Here is a 22,039-nt window from a genome sequence, read left to right on the forward strand (position 1 = left end):
CCAAGTACATCCTATGCGCAGCTTCCTGGCTGATGAATGCAAATGTTCCTCCAGTATTTTTTGATAACGTACTGCATTCATCTTTCCAACAATTTTGACCAAATTTCCTGTGCCTTTTGTAGCTCACACATCCCCAAAACACCAGCGATCCACCTCCGTGTTTCACAGTAGGAATGGTGAACCTTTCATCATAGGCCTTGTTGACTCCTCTCCAAATGAAGTGTTTAGGGTTGTGGCCAAAAAGCAAAATTTTGGTCTCATCACTCCAAATGATTTTGTGCCAGAAGGTTTGATGCTTGTCTGTGCTGTTTGGCGTATTGTAAGCGGGGTACTTTGTGGCATTTGCGCAGTAATGGCTTTCTTCTGGCGACTTGACCATACAGCCCATATTTCTTCAAGTGCCTCCTTTATTTTGCATCTTGAAACAGCCACACCACATGTTTTCAGAGTCCTGTGTTTCACCTGAAGTTATTTTGTGGGGTTTTGTTTGCATCCCGAGCAATTTTCCTAGCAGTTGTGGCTGAAATTTTAGTTGGTCTACCTGACTGGTTTGGTTTCAACAGAACCCGTCATTTTCCACTTCTTGATTAGAGTTTGACACTGCTGACTGGCATGCTCAATCCTTTGGATATCTTTCTAAATTGCTTTCCTGTTTTATACAGTTTAACTCCCTTTTCCCGCAGATCCTTTGACAATTCTTTTTGCTTTCCCCATGACTCAGAATCCAGAAACGTCAGTGCAGCACTGGATGAAAGATGCAAGGGTCTGTCAGGAGTCCAGAAACTCATTGACCTTTTATAATACACACACGCATACACACACACACGCATACACACACACACACGCATACGCATACACACACGCGCGCATACACACACGCGCGCATACACGCACACACGCATACGCACACACGCTTACGCACACACGCATACGCACGCACACACATGCACATACACATGCACACACACATGCACACACACATGCACACACACATGCACATACACACTAATTACATGCAAACAGATCACAGGTGAGGATGATTACCTTTTTAATAGCCATTCAAACCTCTGTGTGTCAGCTTGTGTGCATGTTATCAGGCCAAAATCAACAGGGTATGTAAACTTTTGATCAGGGTCATTTAGAGAGTCTCTGTTGTCATTATGTTTTAAAAGAGTAAACAGTTGATTGATAATAAATGGCTTCAGCCAAACACTAACCATGAGTCAAAAAAAGTTTTTGTGTTGGTCATTTTCTTTGAAAAATGGCTAAGAAATCATAATTTCTGCCAGGGTATGTAAACTTATGAGTACAACTATATCATGTGACAACATTATTTTTATTAGGAAATATCCCCACTGGGACACTGATGGCAAAAAACCTGGCGGGTTTTAACCCTTTCCAAAAATTACTTTTTTTTTCTTTTTTTCTTTTTTTTTTTTGCGAGTTACACAAGTGACAGAGGAGTGAGATAGGCCTCATGCTCACTGGACATAAAAAAATTGCTGCTTATTCAGGCATTTGGCGTTTTTTTCTTTCAGCCTGTAGAAGCAACTCTCTTAGCCTAGATGTCCACGTGAGTGTTTACAGGCTGATAAAAATTATCCATAACAAATGTGTTTTTGAGAAGTTTTCAGGCTTGATGGGCCTAAATGCGTTTTTATATAGCCCTTTGTAAAGCTGTTGATCAGAAACATGCAGCCGATTATGAATGGTCTTAGTTCTCTTTTTGTAGCTTTTTATTGTAATTCTAAAGTTCAGTGATTTGTTAAATTACTTTTTTTTTTTCTTTTCATGGACTTTTTGGTTGTTTAACAATCTTATACTACGCATTTGGATAATACAAGATAGTAAAATGTAAATACATTATATGCTAAGATGTATTATCCTGACCACCTGTTTGGTCTATTGTGTTTAAAAATAAATAAAACTTATTTTTTAAATAATTACCATTGTTTCATAGGTTGGCCATGATAACTGGGTACGTGGCATCCTGTTTCACCCAGGTGGGAAATTTATATTGAGCTGTGCTGATGATAAAACCCTACGTATTTGGGACTATAAGAACAAGCGCTGCATGAAAACCTTGAATGCGCATGAACACTTTGTTACCTCTTTGGGTAAGTGTTTATGATAAATGTTTTATCATTTCAGGTGAGTTTGCCATTATTGCAACTTTTCCAGACCCCTCAAAGGTTATTACTCTTGATACTCCTTTAAAGGGAGACAAATTTTTGAAAATCTAAAACAGTTGGGTTATTTGCCTAATGGAGGTTTGGACACTGACAGAGGTTGAAAGCCAGCCCTTGTATAACCCCACCCCTTCCCTACCCTTATGCCTCTGTTTTTAACTGTTGTGCCAGGAAGTTGGATGCTTTTGCATTAGCTTTGGTATTATTATTATTTCTTCAGGTACTTATAGAGCGCCATCAATTTAAGCAGCGCTTTACATATATATTATACATTCACGTCAGTCCCTACCCTCAAGGAGATAACAATCTAAGGTTCCTAACTCACATTACTACATAGTAGGCCCAATTTAGACATGATCCAATTAACTTACCAGCATGTCTTTGAAGTGTGGGAGGAAACTCACGCAGGCACAGGGCGAACATGCAAACTCCAGGCAGGTGGTGGTGTCGTTGGTTTTCGAACGAGCGAACCTTTTTACTGCTAGGCGAAAGTGCTAACCACTACACCACTGTGCCACCCTCATTTTATGTATTCCCTTCTGTGACTTACATCAAGACTTCGGTAATGCTTCTTGAACCAGTCTCTGCACAGCAGCTGAAGCGGCGTACCCTTAGCAACAGCGATTAAGGTATTTGGACCCCACTGGACTGGAAGATTTAAGGGCTAACCTGGAATTTGTGCCCAGCTATTAGATCTTTCTGTCTATAGGGTTTCTAAGCTGTGTGATAACTGACAATCTATTTCTGACCCTTTTAAGACTGTGAGCCAAACAGCCCCTATTGTCATTTCAGATTTAGAATCAAAGTGGTCGGGAAATACTGTCGTTGGTTCCCCAGTCCCCTTCAGTGCATTCTCATATACGAGGGTTATTCCTTCAGTGGACTCTGATATACGAGGGGCTGTTTCAAGCCTTATTGATGCCCTGCATGTCACCCTGCATTTGGAGGAGCGGTCTGCTTTTATAGGCCTTTTGGATTTTTTAGAGCTTCTGAGGCTGCAAAGACCTTTTCGCTACACCTACTGTTTGAGTACTTTAATGCTCACTGAATGGCGTATTGTATGATACACTCACCCACACAGTTCTATTTAGAGGCTGGATAGTTGCAAGTTAGAGGACTTGGTATTACCATCTCCTGGATAATGCACACGGCCCTGCAGGAGATTTTCTGTCAAACCTGGGAAATCACCGGATACGCTTGTGGACATGTCCAGTCATCCTACCGTTTAACCACTTCAGCCCCGGAAGGATTTACCCCCTTCCTGACCAGAGCGTTTTTTGCGATTCGGCACTGCGTCGCTTTAACTGACAATTGCGCGGTCGTGCGACGTGGCTCCCAAACAAAATTGACGTCCTTTTTTTCCCACAAATAGAGCTTTCTTTTGGTGGTATTTGATCGCCTCTGCGATTTTTATTTTTTGCGCTATAAACAAAATAAGAGCGACAATTTTGAAAAAATGCATTTTTTACATTTTGCTATAATAAATATCCCCCAAAAATATATAAAAAAAAACATTCTTTTTCTTCAGTTTAGGCCGATCGTATTCTTCTACATATTTTTGGTAAAAAAAATCGCAATAAGCGTTTATTAATTGGTTTGCGCAAACGTTATAGTGTTTACTAAATAGGGGATAGTTTTATGGCATTTTTATTAATATTTTTTTTTTACTAGTAATGGCGGCGATCAGCGATTTTTATTGTGACTGCGACGTTATGGCGGACATGTCGGACATTTTTGACACATTTTTGGGACCATTGTCATTTATACAGCGATCAGTGCGATTAAAAATGCATTCCTGTTCCTGTGTAAATGACACTGGCAGTGAAGGGGTTAACCACTAGGGGGCGGGGAGGGGTTAAGTGTGTCCTAGGGAGTGATTACTAACTGTAGGGGGATGGGCTGTGTGGGTGACGTCACTGATCTCTGCTCCGATGACAGGGAGCAGAGATCGAGTGACACTTGTCACTAGGCAGAACGGGGAGATGCTGTTTACAACGGCATCTCCCCGTTCATCCGCTCCGTGAGGCGATCGCGGGTATCCCCGCGGCGATCGAGTCCGCGGGACCCGCGACCCTACTCACGGAGCTCCTGGCCGGCGCGCGGCGCTCACGCACGGGCACGGCGGGAAATTGAAATGGACGTACAGGTACGCCCATTTGCCCAGCCGTGCCGCTCTGCCGACGTACATCGACGTGCGCCGGTCGGCAAGCGGTTAAGTGTTGCTGCACCAGTATAGGGTGGTTGTCCTACTCTTGTATGTTCTGCTGAGGTATACATCTTGTACCCTTTTTTCTGTGGTCAGTCTCTGATGTATAGTGGTTCCCTTAGGGTTGTTTCCAACTCCTTAGGTCCTTGACATCTACTTAAGACAGTGGTTCTCAATTTCTGTCCTCAGGACCCACTAACAGGCCAGGTTGACAAGATAACTAAAATACATCACAGGTGATATCATTTGCTGCTCAGTGATTTCAGCATTCTAGTCTGCATCTCCCCAAGGTAATACTTAAAATTTGGCCTATTAGTGGGTCCTGAGGGCAGGAGTTGAGAACCACGGACTTGGGGGTATTGTGCTAGATCTTTTTTCTATCTTAAAGGGTTACTAAACTGGGGATTTAGAGGTCTTTAAAGCCAATTGCTGTAGGTGGGACATATCGGATTCATTAATGAGCTGTAAAGTTTTGTCACTAGGTTCAGGGGGGACCCTTGGGCTTTTACAGATGCTCTGATACTATAGGATCCTTTTAACCTGATCTACACCATTCTGCCCTTCCAAATTCTCCATCTACCTCACAGGATAAAGATGAGCGTTCCATTGATACTCGTTGCTCATAAATTGACCCAGAAGGACATGGTACTCAAACGTATTCAGACTCTGTGGACTCTTCTGGACCATCTGGATCCCCTGTTCAAAGGCCTAGTGTCTCATCCTGCTTCTCAATAACAGACTCTTAACGGTGTAGTTGTTAAAGCCATGGTTCTGAAGGGCAGGGGCCTCTGTGGATTCTGATATCACTGTTCTTTCAAAGTTTAGGAAGTTGTCTTCTCATGAAGTCTACCATTGAAGCTGAAAGGGTCTACTTTGCCTGGGGTGAGTTGAGGGATTTCCATGTTAGTAAGTACTTAATGGGATGTATTCTGTCCTTTTTCCAGTCCAGTCTGGACTAGTAATTGCCTTTGAGTACCATTTAAGGCACACATTCTCTGCCTTGGCCATTTTGTTTCAGAGACCTTTTAGCCTCTCATTCTCTAGGGTGTTTATTCAGGGTGTACAAGCCAACTTTTGAACCCATCAGGGAAATCCCCTTTTCTCCAAGCGTCTTCCAGGACAGCCCATGAGACCTTGGGCTCCTCCTACCAGGACAGGAAACACGTCACCCCCACCAGATAAAAGGGCGGTCCTCCAGGCCCATGTCAGTTATTTGTGTTTCCTCCGGACGGGGGGGGGGGGGGTGTAACATGTTCATGGAACCTGCTCCCATAGGCCTTATAAGCAGGGGCTTTGTATGGCTATTTTTCTGGGGCATATCACTTACCTCTTCCTCTGCCAGAAGCAGCACACCGCTGGGGAGGTTGGCTGTGCTGCTGTGTCCTCAGTGCCTGGAGAGGGCCAGGACCGGTGTGAGGTCGTGCCCCTAGCGCAGTGCATTGCACTATAGCTCAGCTGAGCTTCGGTTGTCCTTCCCTGCCGACAGCGTGGCTGATCTGAGCAGGGAATGGAGGAAGCCGCCGCGCTCGAGGGGGCGGAGCTATTGCGCTCCAAGCTGGCCCACAGGAAGTGCCTGGAGAGGGTTACTTCCGGGGCATATGACCTCATCATCGGGCGCCGGAGACGAGGTTCCAGTCTTCATAAACGGCGCGAACAGAGAACGCTGGCTGCTGGTGTTTCTTGGTGTTAAGCAGCCAGGCTGTGGATGACCAAGAGGGGCAGAATGGATCCTCCTGCAGTACCTGCACAGGCAGCGGATGCAGTTCCCAACACCAGCACCTCACAGGTAAGCCTGGGGTGTTCTGTCACCACCTTGCTATCCCTGTGAGTGTTCCCTTCCCCTCCCCCCTCTGTAGTAGTGGGTGTAAGGGGACACATTTCCTCCCTCCTGCACGTGGTGTTACGGAGTGATTGGGTGGCTTTAATTACATTGTGGGTCATTTATTTTGTCTTGCAGACCAAGACTCAGGACAAGGCCCAAGCGCAGCCACTTAAAAGGAAATGTGCGGTTTGCGCAAACAAATTGAGCTCCTCATGGAGCAAAGCAATTTGTCGCACCTGTATAGAAGGCCTAGTAAAGGATGACCCGGTTGCCTCTTGCCAGAAGATGCTTACTTCTGTTAGGGATGAGCTTGCGTCCACCTTCAGTTCCTTTAGAACGCTTATTGACAAGCTCTAGACTCCAGCAGAGAGTCCGTCTTCACTGAAGGCGTCAGTAAGCACTCCGCAGCAGGCAGAGAGTGAGGACTCTGAGGCTGAGGTCAGATCTACCCGTTCTTCTCTGGAAGAATCAGGGTCAGATACAGAGCCCAGAGATAGAGAATCCACTCGAGGCTCAAGATTTAAGTTATCTGTTGAGGATGTAGATGACTTATTAAAGGCTATCTATACTACCCTTGAATTAACCTCCCTGGCGGTATGATTATTTCAGATTTTAGGTGCTGAAAGCGGTACCATTATTTTGCACAGAAATTTGGCGTTTTATATTGTAGGCCTGTAATTCTTAGGAATAGTTCACTTAAATCTGTCCAAACCAGAGTCTAGTAGACATCCCGGGTATGATAAAGTTTGAAAAACAAAATAAATAATTATAAATAATTATAACAAATAATAATATAATAATAATAAAAAATATTCAATAATGTAATCAAATCAAAAACACTGAAATTTGCTCAGTTGCAGAATTGTCGCTTTCGTTACCTTTAGTGTTTGGTGACGGATTTCCCCACAAATCACTATCGCTCAATTCTGCGAGTGATTCTAATTTATTGCTGTTTTCTAGCTGGTCTAAAGCCACTTTTGATGTAAAGAGACAGTTTTGGTTGCTATGGACAATCTCCAGTTTCCAGGCAGAAAGAACAGGTTTTTTTATAATAAAAAACTGCATGCAGGACACTGGACAGACCACTAGGGACAAAGGGGATGTGTAATTATTTGATACAGTACTGTAATCTGTAAGATTACAGTATACTGTATCTGTACTGTGTGTTTCACTTTTTGAATTTGCCGCCGAACTCCGTCCCCGTGCGTCGCAACGCTCGCAGGGAACGGAGCTCGGCACTGAATCGAGTGAGACACAGCGGCTCGCCGATCACAGCGAGGAGACATCGCAGGATCCAGGGGACAAGGTAAGTAAACTCTTCCTGGATCCTGCGATGCGATCCCGAGTCTGGCTCGGGGATACCGCTTTTGGTATTAAAAATCCACCCCAAGCCAGGCTCGGGAATACCGCCAGGGGGGTTAAAAGAGGAAGAGGTTCAGTTGTCCAAACATGATCTTATGTATAAAGGATTGCATAAGAGAAAATCGAGAGTTTTTCCAGTTCATAGTTCTTTGGTTGATACTATTAAACTGGAATGGGATAATCCTGAGAGAAAACCATTCTTCTCTAGTAACCTAAAAAGGAGGTTTCCTTTTGATGAGGACACTGCGCAGCCATGGAATAAGAATCCCAAGTTAGATGCACCTCTTTCAAAGGTTTCAAAAAAACTCGGACCTGGCGTTCGATGATATGGGTACGCTTAAGGATCCGATGGACAAGAGGGGGATATCCTTCTCCACAGAGCCTGGGACTCAGCAGTTGGAAACCTGAAACCAGCTCTAGCTTCCACTTGTGTGGCCAGAAATCTGGAGGTTTGGTTGACTCAGATTCAGTCACATCTGTCAGCAGGTATCTCCAGAGAGCAAATTTTAAAGTCTTTTCCTCTCCTATTTTAGGCAGTGGGTTTTTTGGCAGATTCTTCCGCTGAGTCGGTAAGAATGTCAGCCAGGACTTCGGCTCTAGTGAACTCGGCCAGGAGAAGCCTTTGGCTTAAGACCTGGTCAGGGGACTCGGCCTCCAAGTTGCGCCTTTGTGGCCTTCCTTTAACTGGCGATCATTTATTTGGCCCACGTCTACAGGAGGCACTGGAACGCACGGCTGATAAGAAAAAGGCGTTTCCAGAGAAAGAGAGTTCAGACAGCCAGAAAATTTTTTTGTGGCCAAAGCAGGCAACAGAGTCCTAGAGAAAAGGACAGCAGGCCGAAAAAGCTTTGGACTGGGCACAAAGGCAGAGGCAAAGGGGGAGTGCTGTTTAACCCTCCTCAACAGCCCGCCAAGCCGCAGTGACTTGTGTTCCCTGGTGGGAGGGAGATTGAGGGCCTTCATCCCACAGTGGGCAGCAGTCACTCTGAGCCCCTTCGTCCTGGACCTAGTGACCAACGGGTACATGCTGGAGTTTGTTCACCAACCACCAGAACGTTTGTTGGTCACATTTCCTCCACAAGATCGGGAGAAAGCGAGGGCTCTGGGTCTCCAGATCGGAGACTTATTAGATCAAAAAGTCCTGATTCCTGTTCCTCGATCGGAGCAGGGCAAGGGATTCTGTTCCCATGTATTTGTGGTCAGAAAGCCGGCAGGAAAGTTTCGACTTATCCTGAATCTCCGGACCTTAAACAAGTCCATCAGATACAAGCATTTGCGTATGGAGACAGTTTTTACAATCAAAAACCTACTATACCCAAACTGCTTTATGGCCACGGACTTAAGGGATGCTTATCTTCACATCCCTATCCATCCAACCTTCCAAAAGTTTTTGAGATTGGCAGTGAAGACGAGTATGGGGACCCGACATTTTCAGTTTCAGGCCCTCCCCTTCGGTCTTTCCTCAGCCCCACGCATCTTTACGAAGGTGTTGGGGGAAGCGCTGGCTCCACTAAGATTAAAGATAATAACGGTTATCCCTTACTTAGACGACCTCCTGATAGTGGCAAAATCATACCAAAGGCTGTTGGAGGATCTCCAGGCTGTACAGGACTTCGTACAGTCCCTAGGCTGGCTAATAAACAAAGAAAAATCGTCCTTGATTCCGGCCCAGAAAGTAACTTATCTGGGTTACGATTTTTGCTCAGTGAACCAAAGAGTTTTTCTTCCTCAGGAGAAGATTACCAAAGTGTTCCAGACTATGTCAGCATTGCAGACCAACCAGTCGGTCTCTCTGAGACAGGTGTCGAGGGCAGTGGGTCTTATGACCTCATGTTTTCCCGCAGTACCATGGGCGAGACTCCGTCAGCGTCCGTTACAAAGGTTTCTTTTAAGAAACTGGGACGGGGACGTAAGGTCCCTGGAGTCAAGGATCTGGCTTCCCGACAGGATAAAAAGAAGCCTGTGGTGGTAGAGAGCTGGTCAGCACCTAGCAGGAGGTCTCCCATGGTCCTTTCCCATTTCCCGAAGGATTACCACGGATGGGAGTTCCTGGGGATGGGGGGGCCACCTCAGCAATGCAGTAGCACAAGGAGAGTGGTCCCCAGAGGAGGCAAGGGCCTCATCCAATCAAAGAGAGCTGCTTGCAGTCCAGAGAGCCCTCCAGTCTTTTCAGATGGAGATCAGGGGTCACAACCTCCAAATTCTGTCAGACAATATAGCGACAGTCGCGTATATCAAGCAGGGAGGCACGAGAAGCCGGAGGCATCAGTCCATTGCCCAGGAGATCCTTTCATGGGCAGAGGGGAATCTAGCCTCTATTTCTGCTGTACACCTGAAGGGGACAAACAATTGCCTGGCAGATTATCTCAGCCGTCACAGGATAGACCGAGACAACTGGTCCCTTCATCCCAAAGTCTTTGCAGACCTCACCAAGAGATGGGGTTATCCCGTAGCGGATTTGTTCGCAAACCGAAACAACCGCAAGACGGAGATATTCTTTTCCATGAACCCGGCAGACCAAGCCTTGGGGATCGATGCTCTGGCAAACCCGTGGCCTCCAGGCCTATGTTATGCCTTTCCGCCAATCAGACTGATTCCAGAAGTCCTCCGGAAGTTTCGGCTGGAAGAGACAGATCTGATTCTAATTGCCCCGTTTTGGCCCAAGAGGCCATGGTTTTCCCTGCTACAGTCTCTGGTTTCAGAGCCTCCGTGGAGTCTTCCGAAAAGGGAAGACCTATTATTGCAGGGTCCAGTATCACACCCGCAGGTGGTTTCCTTAAACTTGATGGCCTGGTATCTGAAGAAAAGATACTGAGCGCCCAAGGGTTCTCTGACAAAGTAGTCAGGACTCTCGTTAATTGCAGGAAGCCGGTTACTAGAGCCATATATTCCAAAGTTTGGAAAAGGTTTAACTCATGGTTATCTGAAAATGATAGATTAACTCATGATATTCCGTCTATTTTGGAATTTTTCCAAGAGGGTGTCGACAAAGGTCTTTCTGTTAGTACCTTAAAGGTACAGGCGGCAGCTATTAGTGTGTTCCTCCAGTTTTCTCTCCTGGAAAATCCCACTATAGCCAGATTTTTCAAATCTATCTCTAGGGCCAGACCAGTAGTAGTGAGAAGTTGTCCAACGTGGGATCTGTCCCTAGTACTTCAAACTCTGGTAGAATTTCCGTTTGAACCTCTGGAAAGTATGTCAGTTAAGTTACTTACATTAAAAACTGTGTTCCTTATAGCTGTTACCTCCGCTCGTAGGGTAAGTGAGTTGCAGGCTCTATCAGTAAGGGAGCCCTTCCTCACGATTTTTGAGGATCGAGTTGTGTTACGAACCGATCCAGGTTTTTTTGCCCAAGGTGGCAAGTACATTCCACCGATCTCAGAGCATTGTATTGCCAACCTTTTGTAGTTCACCACAGGGCGACTTAGAAAGAAAATTTAGTTTTCTAGATGTAAGAAGGATTCTCTTGGTCTGTCTTGAGGTCACGAAGACCTTTAGGAAATCTGATGCCTTGTTTGTCCTCTTTTCTGGAGTTCACAAAGGGAATAGGGCATCTAAAGCCACATTGGCTAGATGGATAAAGCAAGCCATCTTGGAATCTTACAAAATTAGGGAGGTCCCTACACCTTTTTGTTACTGCGCACTCAACTAGAGCCTTGTCTACGTCTTGGGCTGAGAGGGCTGGTGCCTCACCGGAACAAATTTGCAGGGCTGCCACTTGGTCCAGTTACTCGACCTTCAATAACATTATCGCCTGGATCTCCTATCAGCTCAGGAGCAGGCGTTTGGTCGTAAGGACCTTCAGGCAGTTGTCCCTCCCTAGACTGGTAAGTTCTGGCTCATCGTCTTATGGGCTGTCCTGGAAGACGCTTGGAGAAAAGCTGAGTTAGACTTACCGGTAACTCCTTTTCTGAGAGTCTTCCAGGACAGCCGGATTCCCACCCGGTATTGTCTGAAGTTATGTGTATTATGCATATGTTTTGCAGGGTCCTACGGTTCTTGAGAATACTGACATGGGCCTGGAGGACCGCCCTTTTATCTGGTGGGGGTGACGTGTTTCCTGTCCTGGTAGGAGGAGCCCAAGGTCTCATGGGCTGTCCTGGAAGACTCTCAGAAAAGGAGTTACCGGTAAGTCTAACTCAGCTTTTCTTGTGGCTTTCAACTCTGTGAGGAGAATCTGGGTTAGTGGCTTTATCTTGTAAGGAGCCTTTTATTGGTATTGCACAACAAGGTTGTCTTAAGGCTCCCCCCGCCCCTGAGGTGGTCTTTGCCGTCCACATTAATCAGCAAATTGTCCTAGTTTCCCAATGTCCTCCTCCAAAACATTCAAAGGAGATTTCTGTGCACTGTCTTGATGTGGTGTGTGCACCTTAAGAGTTTTACTGCTAGTGGCTCCTTTAGGAAATCCGATTCCTTTGTACTTCCTGATGGTTCCCATTCGGGTCTCCCTGCCTCTTTCTCCATTATTGCTAGGTGAATCAGACAAGTTATTGGTAAAGCTCAAGTTTAGCTTGAGAGAGAAAAAAAAATCCTGCAGCTTTAGTCCTATCACTTCACTGTAGCGGCATTCCCTTCCCAATCACCTTGGAGGCAATGAACAGTCCAGATCTTTGTTTTATTGAGTGAATAGAACTTGGATGGGTAAGGGAATTTATGGGATGCCCAGTGGAACAATCAATTGGGACAGCGAATATTCCCTTTGCTTCTCCAGTCTCCTCCAGCACAACTCTTGCTTGCAGACTGTCACCCTCTCTCTGGCTACTTTCACACTGAAGGCATTCTCGCTCGCTCTCTCACCCTCGCTCTCTCTCACCCTCGCTCTCTCTCACCCTCGCTCTCTCTCACCCTCGCTCTCTCTCACCCTCGCTCTCTCTCACCCTCGCTCTCTCTCACCCTCGCTCTCTCTCACCCTCGCTCTCTCTCACCCTCGCTCTCTCTCACCCTCGCTCTCTCTCACCCTCGCTCTCTCTCACCCTCGCTCTCTCTCACCCTCGCTCTCTCTCACCCTCGCTCTCTCTCACCCTCGCTCTCTCTCACCCTCCCTCTCTCTCACCCTCCCTCTCTCTCACCCTCCCTCTCTCTCACCCTCCCTCTCTCTCACCCTCCCTCTCTCTCACCCTCCCTCTCTCTCTCTCTCTCTCTCTCTCTCTCTCTCTCTCTCTCTCTCTCTCACCCTCCCTCTCTCTCTCTCACCCTCCCTCTCTCTCTCTCACCCTCCCTCTCTCTCACCCTCCCTCTCTCTCTCTCTCACCCTCCCTCTCTCTCTCTCTCACCCTCCCTCTCTCTCTCTCTCACCCTCCCTCTCTCTCTCTCTCACACCCCCTCTCTCTCTCTCTCACACCCCCTCTCTCTCACACACCTCTTAGGCTACTTTCACACTAAAGGCATTTTTCAGGTGTTTTAGCATTAAAAATAGCACTTGAAAACCCGCCTCCCATGCGATCCCAGTGTGAAAGTCAGAGTGTTTAGGCCTAACACTGACTCAGCCAAGCCTTAGTTACCGCCATTTGCAGGCAGGGACCGCGGGCCCCTTTAATGTAGCAAAAATGGGAAGTCTTTCGTGCTAGCTGTCCTAGGTGGACTACTGCTCCCAGTAAGTCCTCTTCAGGCCCTGCCAGCCCTCTTGGCTGCAGCTGCCTGTCTTCACTGCCCGTGACATTTCAATCCTCACATGTCACTCACCAGCCCTCCTGGCTGCAAACCGGTGGTTCCCTTTTGAAGACTTCCCCGGCAGCACTAGCTCCTGCTGTCCTCTGACTCCTCTCTGTGCCTCCTGTACAGATTTTTCATGGGTTCTTGAAGGGATCTGTCCTGCACTCAAGTCCCAGGCCCAAGGTCACCCCCTCCAGACTGGGGTGCCCCCTCCAAGGCCCCGACAGCTTAGCACTCCATCCTCCGTTCTTCCACCTGATCTCTCCTCCCCAGCTGAGCTGACCCCAAGTATTTCAAGGAGGCCTGTTCCCTGCCAATCCTAGTTGGGAATTGGTCAGGGCTCCCTTAGATACCCCAGACAGCTCCCACCCCTCCTAGAATTCTCTAGAAGGAAAAGGGAGACGACAGTGGAGCCCACACAGATCAAAACAAACAGGCCTAGCTTCCAGCTAGGCCTGGCTAAATTTACCTGCACTACAAAAATCCTAACCTCTAGCACCTAAGTAGAGGGTGCTACATCACTTGCCTGTAATGAAGGATGTCCCACATTGTGCAGGCAGCTGGATCATGGAGAAATCCTCACTACAGGGATGCCTGTCCCCTTCATGTCTCTAAACTTCTGGTCCTGTGGGGGGGTTAACAGCTTTATGTCTTCATGCAGAACAGCAGTAGAGATGGTGCAAGTAAGGCATGAACCCTTTCCTATCATTGATTACACTGCTTATAACATTATCTGTGAATGTGGCAGGGAATCCTGCGTCAGATCAGACTCCACCCTCGAGGCTCCCCCGGCCTCAATTAAATTCAGTACTTGACATACAGTCCTCCAGTGAAACAACGTTACAATTTGTTTAATGTTATTCTAAAATATTTGGTAGTCACATCAATATCCATACAGCAGTAAACTTGTAAGCACTTTACTGTAAACTAACCTTTCATGTGAAGATTGAGCTTGAATCTTTTATGCAGTGTGTAAGCTGATAAACTCTTTGGTGTCTTTTCTAGATTTCCACAAGACTGCACCTTACGTGGTCACTGGAAGCGTAGATCAAACAGTAAAAGTGTGGGAGTGCCGTTGATTTGAACTCACCTTGGTTCCCATCGCTCTTCCCTCTCCTCTGGATGCACTCAGATACCATGGTTACCCATCTGTTAAATACCTATTGTCCTTTCATGTAAATTATTCTGGATGTAGATTGAGCTTATTAAATGTTACACAAAAAGTATTCATGCATGGTGAATCCAAATTGTATACTGTAAATTTACATACGTTGTCTAGAAGTACCATAGGTTTAAGAACATGGGCAGGCATTGGTCACATCAGACCTAACAGGCAAGAACTAGGTAATTCTGGGGTGTCCCGCAGAATCATGCCTGTCGCTTTTTGTCTTCGGTTGTGGTTTCCTGGATCAGTTGGCTCACTTCAGAAGCACATTTTTGTGGGGCTTTTTGAAAAGTAATGTGGATCTATTACAATATTTTAGTGAGCTTTAAAATGAAAATATACACTTCGTGTTGGAGTGTCCACAGAGTCAGAGGTTTGTGTAGCAGTAGCACTTGTCTTTTATGTATGTAAACTTACTGCAAAATATGGCACTAAATACTTTGTTGCAGGTATTAAACTTCCCCCGCAGCATGTGTGTCCCCTCTTTTTTGTGTTTTTTTTGTTTTGTTTTTTTTTTTAATTTAATTTTTGTCAATGCAAATCTGGATGCTTGCTTAGTGTCTAAAAATCGCCACTTCAGGGTACGTACGAGGCATTACATGCTTGATGGCCTTTAAGGAGGTAATTGTTGGATGGCAACCAAAGACTTTTCATTAGCGTAAAAGGAAAAAGAAAATATGCAACAAACTTGTCAGTTTGTTTTGTTTCGAATTACGAACACCTGCATGTTTAAAACCATGTGCTGTCTTACCTCCTTTTTTTTTTTTTTTTTTTCTTTTTTTTTTTTTTTTTATTCTGTCAATCCACCATTTTGTGCCTCAGGATTAGCTGCCATCATGCCTTCATCTAAAACAATGAATTAAAGCTGCCCTACAAACCTTTCTCAATTAACTAGAATTTTTTGATTGCCCATATTGCAGATCCCAAACAAACAATGCTAAAGTTGGAAAGCCACATGCAAGAATTTTTTATTAAACCAGACACAAGTCTGTGTGGTCAGCTAATTTATAACAAGGCAGCATATGAAAAGTCTTACTTGTTTCTTGCTATTTTTGCAGCAGCTGCCAGGTACTTAAGACAGTTAAAAAAAATAATTTGGAAAAAGTATTCGGTTTACACATAATTGACTGAAAATGTTAACTGTGCTAAGGATTTCTAGGTAAGATATTTTGAATGCATAAAGGCTCATGTTGACTTTGACCACTCCTTAAAGACCAGGTAACTACATCATATAGGTTTTGCAAAGTACAATGAGTGCAGTGTTCAGTAGCCTGTCAAATTTCAGTTTTTACTAAGCTGACTACTAATTTGTTAAGTTGCTTCGGGCTGGTGCAGCTTGCAGTCATTGCACTCATTAAAATCAATGTTTCTTAGGCACGTTCTTGAGGAACAGATGCTATAATCCATGGATGGAATAGTTGATCATCTGTTTCTCTTAGTAAATGCAGGCACATTGTGAAGTTGTAAAAAATGCTTTGCACTAATCCTGAAACCCATCAAAACCTCCGCTCAATGGAAATGCCTCAGAGGTGGGCCTTCTGCACATCAGTGCTCTATTTTGTTGTATGATTTGATCCTTTCCAATGAGATGACACCAATGAACACGTTACAAATAAGGGGGCGATGAATAGATAAAGCTGTTCCTTCCACCTGCCCATGCAACTGCCTGTAAGCCTTCTGACATCCTTTGGATGTATGTTTTGTTACTGAAATACCACTAAGCAGCTTGTAGACCGTTTTAAACTGGTTACCTGAGAAGTCGCAACATTTACAAGTACCTTCTTTTGAGGTTTTTTTCCCTTTTTTTGTGTGTATTTGTCAATACTCCAAGCATGCATAATGCCATGCAAATGAAAAAAAAATGGGAAAAATCATACTGCAAAAAAAAAAAAAAACCCAGCTAGTTTAAATGTACTTTCAAAAAAATATTGACGCAAATAGACTTTAAATTGTGACAGCTCTTCATGAGCAACAGCCACTGATGTGTTTGTTTTTTTTTTTTTTTTTTCCCTACTATTGCTTTTGACACTCAAGATTTACCTGGGTGATTCCTGGCCCACACACTCTTAGGGCAGTGACCGTGTTCATTCTCTTTTGATTTCTTGTTTTAATACCAGATCTAACCATTCCTTTTCAAAAAGCACCTTTGGAATCAAGCATATATAATTATTCTGATGCCTGAAGTTTGTACTCACAGTAGTCACCATGTCAAATATCAAAGCCGTTTGTGTAAAAAATAAAAATGAAGAAAAAAAAAATTCCCTTTGTGGAATAGTCAAAAAAAAAAAAAAAAAAAAATCATTGTCATATTGACGTTTTTCCTTTTTTTTTTTTTTTCCCCACATAAAATTCTTCCACCAATAAAAATACCCTGCAAAACCATAGGAGTAATTCACAGGTGTTTCATTTTGAGTGCCCACAAATTTTGAATGTTTTCTTTTGGGTCCAGTTCACTGTACAGGCTGCTATGTATAATCTTTTTTTTTTTTTTTTTTTTTCTTTTTCTCCCGAGTGTAAGTTGACTAAATATTACAACCAAAACTGCACAAAGGCTTTTAAGTTTAGTAAGTGTTTGGCCTGTTGTATCCAGCAAGGATTTATTTAAAAAAACGTAAAAATACAAAAAAAGTCACACTACACTATTTTTGAATATAAAAGGCAATTTTATTTTGAAACATCAGTAACCATTTGCTCCCCAACACCAAGAGCGCTTTCACATTCATGGTTTGTTCAACACATTTAGCTAAATTTCTAGGTCTGCTCTACCCACCCTATTAAAAAATACAGAATTCAGACCAATGCCCTCTTAGAAAATGCATTTTGTATAACAAATGTGTTGGTTTTATTTTTTTTTATTTTTTTATTATTCTTTTGTCTTCAAGTTTTTTGTGCTTTCCCAAATCACTCTCATCTACCCTTTTAGACATGTACTTGAAGGATCCCTTGGTCTAGAATTCATTAAATTGTCAGCGGTGTGCATACTATGTAATGGACTCCTCAGCTGATGTTCAGTGTACGGTCAGCTGTCATGTGAACTCTCTGTGATTGGGCAAGTGTGAGTGTGCCTTATTGCCTCTTTACCTGTACATTGACACATTTTGTATAGTATGTTGAAGCATTATTGATCTGCTTTGTAGTGTTACTGTCTTTTCAGAGATACTGCAGAGGCCTAGTCAAAGGCTTTAGCTCGCAGAAATGCCTTTTTAGCAATTTAAAACCAAAAGGAAGTTCCATGTCATAGCTGTAGTCACTACATGCATTGTTGCTTTTTGGGGTCACTTAGAAGTCGTTCTTTGCTCCCTGTGGTAAATTTAATATTTTGTCCTACAAACAGCAAATCATAACTGGAGAATCGAGACCAACCTCGGCAACAAAAGGCATTCAACGGCCAAATGGCGCCGGGGGAAAGGATGTGTGTCAGAATAACAGGCATTATAACTCAAACTTGAAATTTAGCACAGCATAGCTGGATAAAGCATCGACACCTATTTATTAGTGAAAATTGCTTTTGCACTATACACTTCTGTGGAACAGAAAAGGACTCCACGTGCTTTGGAGCAGTGTATCACTTATCTTGCAGCAATGCTGAACTTGTGCTGTTGGTGCCTCTACTGTGACCACTTTGAAGATGCCCATGCAAGCCAGCAACAGGCAATAGTCACAAAGTTGCCTCCAGTTTGATGGACACTTCTGTTGCCTATACTTCAGTTTAGCTTGAAAAGTGCAAATGTGTCGCTCTAACATAAATAACCAGAAATGTGGGGTGGTTGAGTGAAAAACTGTTGCTGTCTGTTTAGCATCTTGCACTTTAGAAGATTAAGCCGTCCTGCTTTAGTTTGGTGTGACCAATGACGTGCCCAGGCACTAATCAAACAGTAACTAGTTACTAGCAAGTTGTCCAGGGCCGTGGAGCACTGTAGATTAAAAAACGGACTCTAGACCCACAAAGCCCAGTCTATTATTGTCAGACCCTGCTTATCCCTGATTGCCTCTTCTCTGCTTTATGTGAAACCCTCTGGTGATTGAACTCTATCTTGCAATCTGCCAGTGCCCTAAACACGGGATGTTTAAACATGCTATTTTATTTTATTGTTCGGTGGTGACTTGATAATCCTGGTCATATGGAAAATAATATATATATTAACAGGCACTTACAAGATCTGTCAAAATAGTAGCTCTAGTTAATAAATTAATACTTACACAGATGTAAACTTGTGGTGAATGTAAATTCTGAGACATGTTTCCCAATTAAAACCAAGTTTTGGATTTACAAGTCACAACTGAAACTTCTTTAAACAGCCCTTTTTAACTGATCCACACTATCATGTAAGTGGCTACTTTGTTCTCCAGGCTGACATTGTCTCCCCCCCCCCCCCCCCCCCCCCCCTTCCTCCTTCCCCACACACATACACTCATTCCTCACCTTTCTCGAAGAACCGTTTCTTCAGTCTAGTAGACCCTTGACACGGACATGACAGAAAGTGTCCATTTTCGTAAGAAAAACGGAAAGGTTTTTATTTTGGAGGATTTTTTTTCTTCTTAGACTGTAAGCGTTAACAGAGAAGAAAGTGACACAATTAAAGGACGATTATAAAAATCAGTAAAGGAATGTATATAATACTGCTCTGTGTTTTACAGTAAGATTTGTTGCTCTCAGACTGTGTAAAACAAAATTTATTCGTTTTTCTGCATATTAAAGAAAATCTTATTGTACCAATTGGTAAACTATTAAATGCATATAAAACTAGATGCCTGTTTTTTCTCGTCTGTATATACCAATTTGGAATTCTGGTAGCTTTGGCCTTCTGTTACAGACAATGGAGTTTCTGTGCTAGCTAAAAGTAATGTATGGTGTTCCTTCTACCTGTAAGGAATTCTCAGGCCAAGCCTTCTGTCTTTCTGGTTCCAATAATTACCCCTGAGGGTAAATTAAGGTTTGTTGGGTGCAATAAGGAATTCCATAATGAACTAAATATTTTTTTTTAACTCCTAGGAAATGGCCATTTACCTGTACCTGCATTTTTTGTTAGGGTGCTGTTCTGTATCTGATTTTCAGAGTGTTCATAGTTTTGTAGTTGACAGCCCATACCTATGCTAATAAAACAAACATTTTTGTGGCCCACCCCAGGGCTTTTGTCATATTGTGCCATTATGCACACTTTCCTCTCAAAATGCCCCCCCCCCCCCCAATTGCTCTTGCAGGTTGTCTTATTTCAGGTCAGGTCCAGTTAGCCCTCTGTATAAGCCAGCCACAAATTCTGTGCATGAAATTTGTTTTTTCCTGCCACCTGGTACAATAAGCTCTCAAAATTGTGTAAGTATCTCCAGCTTCCACCAGTAGAAATGATAGCCTAGTTAACTGATTTGCTGCTGTACAGTGCTACATACATGTATTTCACTTTCATTGAGGAACACAATGTCATATACTGTCAGGTTATAGGGCCATCTGCAGGAGGTTTAAAAACACTAGCGAACAGAAAAATATGTGAGCTGATCCAGGAGAACTACTCCCACTATGGTATCAGGTTTTTGCTAATATCCCAGGAGGCTATCCTTCCGGTCTTCACCAAAAATTCTTACCCTTTTTTTTTTGCTAGCATTTTTTTCTTCTTTCTTCAAGCAAGACTGTTCAACATCGCTGCTTGAGTTGTTTTCGACAGTTGCAGCTATTTACCCAGGCCCTGCTGGTTCTGATGTTGCAGGGGTAGCCTGCAAGTCACCTTTTGGTATGGAGTTCTGCGCTGGACACTTTACAGCTCCTGTTTTGGTGACAAATTGGAAACACGGTGATCTCCAGGTTAGGAGCCATTGGCATTACCTCTGCACTTGCAGTGGTTTAGAAGACTCGCTCTGTGATTAGGCTGAACAGCAGAAGCCTCCTCACAATTCCCAAATCCTGTTGGTTTCACTGCTAAAGGTGTTAATGCTGCAGGACTATGATCTGAATTCATCCACCAGGTGGAGTGTAACTGTAAAGGATTTTTTAAATATATATATATATATATATATATATATATATATATATATATATATTGTCCCGATACCAAGCATTTGCCCAAGTACTTGGGCAAATGCTCCCGATACCTGGACAGTTAGTCCAGCTGCTTTAGTGAAATCTATACAGCGGTGATCGGTGCTTGTAACTCCCCCACACACGATCACCTCTGACTGTCACCGCATCCTCCTCCAGTCCCCCTCCATGCCCCCTCCGTTCTGCTGTCCCACTCCTTTCTTCTGCCGTGTCCCCCTCCGTTCTGCTGCTGTCCCCTCCTTTCATCCTCTGTGTCCCCCGCCGTTCTGCTGTCCCCCTCCTTTCTTCCTCTGTGTCCCCTGCCGTTCTGCTGCTGTCCCCCTCCAGTTTTCCTCCGTGTCCCCCTCCGCTCTGCTGTCCCTCTTTATGTCATCCTCCTTCCTTTGATGTATGAACAGAGTCAGTGATCACTGACTCTGTCCATTCACATAACTGAAACATTGTAATCTCCTGTGATTATGATGTCTCAGTTTATGAATGGAGAGGAGCCACTGTCTTCTCTCCATTCATTTTCAGTGCAGCTGAGGCTGCAGAGAAAGGAACTGGGGAATCTCTATCCTCGGTCTCTTTCTCTGTCTCAAGGGGGAGATTTCAGGGGTCTATTAAGACCCCTGATATCTCACAAAGCCCCCCAACAGGGCTGATTAAAAAAAAAAAAAAAAGTATTGCAATAAATAATAAAAAAAAATTATTGTAAAAAATAATAAATTTTAAAACAAAAACAGACACCATCCACCCTCTCCCTCCCTAAAAAAAAAAAAAAAAGCATTGTTAAAAAAAACCCCAAAAAGAACACTGTCACGTGACATTAAAAAAAAAAGTAGCGGTGAGTATTTGAAAAAAAAAGTAGCGGTACTCTTACTCGGTCTTAAAGTGGTATCGGGACAACCTAAATAAATATATAAAAATATATAATATATATATATACACACACACGTGTTCTGCTTACCTGCTCTGCAATGGTTTTGCACAGAGCAGCCCCAATCCTCTTCTAGGCTCTATTGCTGGTTAAAAAAAAAAAAAACAATCCTTTACAGCCACTTTTAACTACTCCACCGCCCACAACTTTCACTTGTTATACCGGGATGATGCCTGCAGCTACAGGCACCTGCACCTGATGGGGGAGGAGATTTTGTGGATCAGACACTTGGAGTGGGGTTTTCCTGTCTGTGGATCTGGATTTTATGCTAATACATGCCTTCTTGGTTCACACAGCTTTGTTCAACCTTGACTCCCCCACGGTCCTATATCATGGAATAACCACAACAAGCTCCTACAGCATTCGATGTTGGTTTTAGTAGGACACTCACAGCCCCGTCAGACAATCTTCTTCGATCAGACCTATTCACACATGTGACAACAAAGGTATGTCTTTACAACGGTCCTTTTGGAAAGCAGAGAGCTTGATGCCAAAGGAAATCAGGGCTTTTTGGGACATTAAAATCCTCACAGAATACCTCACATTAGAACATATACCTTCTGTATTGAGGATCAAGGAATTTCCCATTATTTGATGACTGCATGAAAAAAGACTGGACGGATACTTTATCAGCATGTTCGTTCAAACGCCTACAGATAATTATTGGCTCAAAAAGAAAAAAAAAACAAAGAT

The 22,039-nt window shown here is 43.9% G+C and overlaps 1 protein-coding gene across 3 annotated transcripts in view; it reads left to right on the forward strand.

Moving 5' to 3' along the window:
* PAFAH1B1 (platelet activating factor acetylhydrolase 1b regulatory subunit 1) overlaps positions 1-14,457 on the forward strand; it is a 179,690-nt gene extending 165,233 nt beyond the window's left edge. For all 3 annotated transcript variants that reach the window (XM_073616703.1, XM_073616705.1, XM_073616704.1), the window contains 2 exons: positions 1,961-2,117; positions 14,237-14,457. In XM_073616703.1, coding sequence (XP_073472804.1) covers positions 1,961-2,117; positions 14,237-14,310 — 231 coding nt within the window. In that variant the 3' untranslated portion in view covers positions 14,311-14,457. The remainder of the gene's footprint in view (positions 1-1,960; positions 2,118-14,236) is intronic.
* The last annotated feature ends 7,582 nt before the right edge of the window (positions 14,458-22,039 follow it).

Source organism: Aquarana catesbeiana, linkage group LG02 (genome assembly GCF_042186555.1).
Source record: "Aquarana catesbeiana isolate 2022-GZ linkage group LG02, ASM4218655v1, whole genome shotgun sequence".
In the NCBI taxonomy this organism is placed as follows: domain Eukaryota; kingdom Metazoa; phylum Chordata; class Amphibia; order Anura; family Ranidae; genus Aquarana; species Aquarana catesbeiana.